At 29.9% G+C, this 5,053-nt stretch overlaps 1 protein-coding gene across 1 annotated transcript; it reads right to left on the bottom strand.

The window, feature by feature from the left end:
• Positions 1 to 303: 303 nt before the first annotated feature.
• Positions 304 to 3,082, bottom strand: LOC140893122 (uncharacterized). Its single transcript, XM_073302185.1, has 2 exons — positions 2,466 to 3,082; positions 304 to 690 (listed from the first exon to the last, which is right to left on the bottom strand). Exons 1-2 carry the CDS (start codon positions 2,912 to 2,914, stop codon positions 390 to 392), a joined length of 750 nt encoding a protein of 249 aa, XP_073158286.1. The 5' UTR covers positions 2,915 to 3,082; the 3' UTR covers positions 304 to 389.
• Between the last annotated feature and the right edge of the window lie 1,971 nt (positions 3,083 to 5,053).

The raw sequence follows: 5,053 nt of genomic DNA on the forward strand, positions 1-5,053 counted from the left end.
CACTTTCAACGCATTGTCCCACATGTAAACACATATATGGTTCATCATTATACGCGATTGCAACACCACCGAGTTTATTCCTACTTTGCGTGAGTCCTCGCACTAGTATTCATAATTAATAATTTATATATTATCATCACTTCAACACAATTTACCTAAAAATTAAGTTTCTCGTGCGAATTTATAAATTCGTAGAACGGATCAATCCAACTTATATTTATAATAAAAAGTCACGTATAAAATAATTTTTTTCACGAGTTAAATTAAATAAAAAACACTATCTCATAAAATTAATGCGTGAGATGGTTTTATGACAATTTTCGTGTTATCTAAAATTATAATCACATAGAAATAGCTAGAATTATTGGTTATATTAGAATTATATTTAATTATTTTGACATGAAAGAAGCAACCAGACCAGCAATGATGGTGGTGGGATCCCCTAGAAGGGCGGATATGACGAACTGAAGGGCCAAAGCAGCCATTTCGCAGCTCTTGCTCACTTTCCCTTTCCCCGGTTTCGGATTCTGCGGCTGTAGCGTAGCTTTTATGTTTGGGATCCTGCTCCCTGCACCGCCGTCGTAAATTTCGTGCCAGCTGTCCATTAACATCTCCTTCACGCATGCCACGTGGAGGTTGTACTTCTTGCAGGAAGACCTGTAACTCCAGCTCCTCCCCTTTCTGCCACACCTGATCACAATTTTTGCTTTTATTACACTTTACCCCCTCAAACTTTCGCTTATTCTCGGCGTGTTCCAAGTCCAAAATTTATATCCAAGTTCGAGAATATAAAAAACAGTATAATATGGAAGATGATAGACGGATATATTATATTATATTATATTATATATAATAAAATTACTGAATAACCCTTTTAATTTTATCTATTATTTTTAATAAAAAACTAATTTTGAAAGTTCATTCAAATATCCAAAAGTAGTTTGGATCATGGATACTACTAGTTTATATAATATAATATATGTTATGCATATGTACAACTCATACAAATTTGTTTTAACAAAAAAACATTGATTTTATTTTTCAAAAAAAAAAGAAAGAAAAGAAAACATTGAATTTAAAGCATTCATCTAATAATGATAATCACAGTAGTTATTAATAAATAAAAACGTGCATGGAGATATGATAAATTATAAGCAAGGAAAATTGATTTGATTTTTTGTCGTTTATGTTTATCTCTTTGAAATTTGATATCTTATGTTGTCAAATTTCAATGTTAATGTGTTATCTTTGTGTTTTTTTAAAATAAATTTTTTTATAGTGATTCTGGCGTGAAGTTAATATATTTAATGTTAAATCCACGTTCTCTGTTAGATATATCGAGAAATTAAATCAACATAAAGTAAAGAATCTTTGTAGTAAGAATATATACATGGAAAAATATGACAGAGATGGGTCTGTCACCGCTGGCCGAAAGCATGAAGTTGTGTACAAATAGAATTATACTCTTGCGTTACAAATTTACAATTTTTCAAAATGGGGCAAACTTTATTCTCATCAATCTTTCATATACTTTATGAAAATATTATGTACCATAGTGATAGAGAATATGAAGAGGCATCTGATACCCCCCAACAAAAAACAAAAAAAAGTTTGTGAACATGAATTTTTCTTTTTTTCCCTAAAAAAATAAATAAATGAATTTATTCCAAATAAACTAATATATTTGAAATCTTAGCTCAATTATGGAACTTAATTTAAGTACTACTTCTATTTACAATCTTAAGATTTCAAGAAACATACCACAGATAATAATATATGACATGGGATTATCAAATTTTAGTCGTCCATATTTTTCAACGACATACTCCGCCAAATAAAAATTTTAAATTAATTAGAGGATACAAAATCTCTCCAAGTGAAATTATTTAACTAAATAACTTTTGTTTGGTCATAATTTTTAAATATAATTTTCTCAATTTTTTACGCTTAACCAAGAGTGCATATTTTCTTTGTGTTTGAAGGTATATTTTACAAATTTGTTTTAAAGAAATGTCATAAATCAAAAAAATTCTTTCACCAAGGTTATTTTTCGAACTATCCAAAATCACCAATCTTTTTAATTCATAAAACACAATTAGACTGCGCTTGGATAGAAGTATCTCAAATCTATAGATTTCAAATGTACTTTTGTTGTTTAGATAATAACACCATAAAAATCAAATCTACTTCTTTTATTTTTATATGGTAATTCATGATAATTATGATGAATTTTAAGTTCATCCAATAAAATGGTGATTTGAAATCCATTTTAATCCATCTAACTATTGTGTAAATAATTATGTTATGAATTTAAGATTTCTATATATTACATTATTAATACTAAAATTATAATCGAAATCCATGAATTTGAAATACTTTCATCCAAGCGCAACCTTATGTAATTTAATTAACAAAATTTCGTATAATATTAAAAACGAAAAAAAAAATATATATATGGCACATGCCTGTTACATGGCGAGCTAACTTTTTTATAGAGAAAGAGTTTGAGTTCCCCATCGTCGAGCAGCATGGGGAGCTTGGCGCAGCATGGATGGAGATCGAAGTCGCACGACTTGCAGTGGTACAAGAACCCCGCCACGTCCTTCTCGCACGCGTTGCAGTAACGCGCCACCGTCCCCGGCGGCCGGCTGAGGAACTGGAACGAGCACTTGGTGTAGAAAGGGTGGGAGATGGCGGCGGTGGGGACGGCGCAGTGGCTGTGGAGATCGTAGTCGCATGCGGCGCACCGGTACCGACTACCGATTCCCACCTCCTTGCAGCCGTCGCATTTGAACGGAGATTCCGTGGGGTCGAATCTCAGGGGGTGATCGGGGTGGCTGAAATGGGTTATTTGGTTGTTTTTCATTTGGGGTACTTGCTGCACTGAAAACAAACTACTCCAAAGGTTCCCCATTTTATGATTATTATACTATATAGTCTTTTTTATGATTGATTTATTAAGAATTAAACATGGTTTTCAAGGTTTTGGATTGGGGAAAGTATATATATTTAAGGTTGTGTGGCTTGGGGTTGAAGGAATCGAGGATTTGTACGTACTTTCATGAAGGTGTATGATTTTAATCACAAATGGGAATTAACTTTAATTTTGCTTTCTATGATTGGTCAAATCAACGAATTTGCTTTCCCGAATCAACTTCATGCAAAAATATGAGAAGACTTGTAGCTTATCTGACGTTCATGTATATTTTATTTGAAAAAAAAAGTTTAGATAAGTGAAGTTCCAAGTTTGATTTTTTGCTCTAAATCATGCAAAAATGGTTATTCGGATTCAATTTGACTCCAATAAACTCTACTGTTTATATTAAATTTTTTGTGATTTGTTTCGCAAGAAAATGAAATTTAATAATTTGTCACGATTAATTCGGCTAAATATATATATTTTCATGAAAAAAAAACCAGTTCAACCAAATTAATAAAGCAACTTATGGATGAACTGTAGTCTGTATGTAGTGGGGTTTACTTTATTATTGTTTTTCATGTCAATGCGTATAAGTAACATCACAATCACCGAGGCCTACAACTACACGGTTCGCATATTATACATGCAAAGAAGACTTCAAGGTGGCATTATGGAATATAATTAAATTCCACACTCAAATCTTTTAGCTTCCGTTCGGATATGTAATCTAAAAGCGTTTTTATTATATAAGTGAAAATTTTAAAAATATGTGTTTGGAAAAGATTTTTTTAAAATTTTTTTAAAAATATTATTTACAAAGTGTTTTCTAAGTATAATTTTTAAAGAACAATTAAGAGGTATTTTTTGATGTTTTTAGAATGGTAGAGTAGACAATGATGAAAATCAAAACAACATTACTTTTGAAATGCTAAAATATTTTTATAAAATAGTTGTCCAAACATATATTTAATTTATTCTTAAAACACTTTTTAAAAATTCTTATAAATTTTTAAAAAAACTTTTTATAAAAATATTTTATAAATACTTGTCCAAACTAAACCTTAAATTTAATTCGTTGCCACATAAACTATTGACATAGATATTATTAAATTTCTAATGGTTAATCAATGTAAATGATCTTGTTGATACGTTATACTTATACGTATTAATTCTAAATTAATTAAACCAATAAAATTGTTCATGCAAACATTAGTTTGGTGATTTATAATCAATACTGCATGGCCGGCTCCAAGGGGAGGCGGCCTAGGCGGTTGCCTAGGGCCTCCCCTCGGCAGGGGCCTTAAAATTTTTTTAATCAATACTGCATGGCCGGCTCCAAGGGGAGGCGGCCTAGGCGGTTGCCTAGGGCCTCCCCTCGGCAGGGGTCTTAAAATTTTTTTAAAAAAATTTTTTAAGTATTTTTTTATATTTAAAATATTATATAAGTCTATTTATTTTGTTTAAAATTCGAAATCGTGGTTAATATTTTGTATTTTTTTCATCATTTTTTTAGTTAAAAAGTATCTTTTTATTTAAACAAAAATATTTTTTCATTAAATTGATCATGTCAGATGAGTTAAGATATTCAAATTGGACTAATGATCTTTTGTTTATTTATTGAATGAGATGAGATTTATTTTTGTCTATTTTTGTATTGCGGTTGATTTTTTTAATTAATTTAATTTTTGATCTCGACATACTAAAATCTTGTAATTTTCTTATTCGACAATGTGATTGATTTTTACTTACTTTCTTAATTTGGAGATTCTTATTTTATTTGTATTATGCATTAATTCATCTCTAACTCATGAAATTTGAGTATTCATCGAGTTCTTTTTTAGTTTTAGTTTTATTTTTTATATTTTGATTCAATTGTTGTTAACATCATTATTTTTAGTTACAAAAATTTGAAATTTTGATCTTTAGACGATGAAGCGATTGTATCGATATTTAATTAAAAATTTTATATAGCTCTCTCCCGTGAATATTTGTTTAAGACCTCTAATATTCTGGAGACAACCCTTATTCAATAGTTCACGTACTTATTAGTTATTTCGTCACGTACTTATTATTTATTTCGCTTCATTTTTTATTTGATGTATACAATAATTATTTAATCATCCTTCACATATA

Source organism: Henckelia pumila, chromosome 3 (assembly GCF_033568475.1).
Source record: "Henckelia pumila isolate YLH828 chromosome 3, ASM3356847v2, whole genome shotgun sequence".
NCBI classification, from domain to species: Eukaryota; Viridiplantae; Streptophyta; class Magnoliopsida; order Lamiales; family Gesneriaceae; genus Henckelia; species Henckelia pumila.

What these genes read in the sequence shown, in the direction of transcription:
- LOC140893122 (XM_073302185.1), bottom strand. Translation starts at nt 2,914, where the DNA reads ATGGGGAACCTTTGGAGTAGTTTGTTTTCAGTGCAGCAAGTACCCCAA. An exon ending in GTTAGCTCGCCATGTAACAG is followed by an intron (nt 691 to 2,465) that starts GCATGTGCCATA and finishes AATTGTGATCAG; the next exon opens with GTGTGGCAGAAAGGGGAGGA.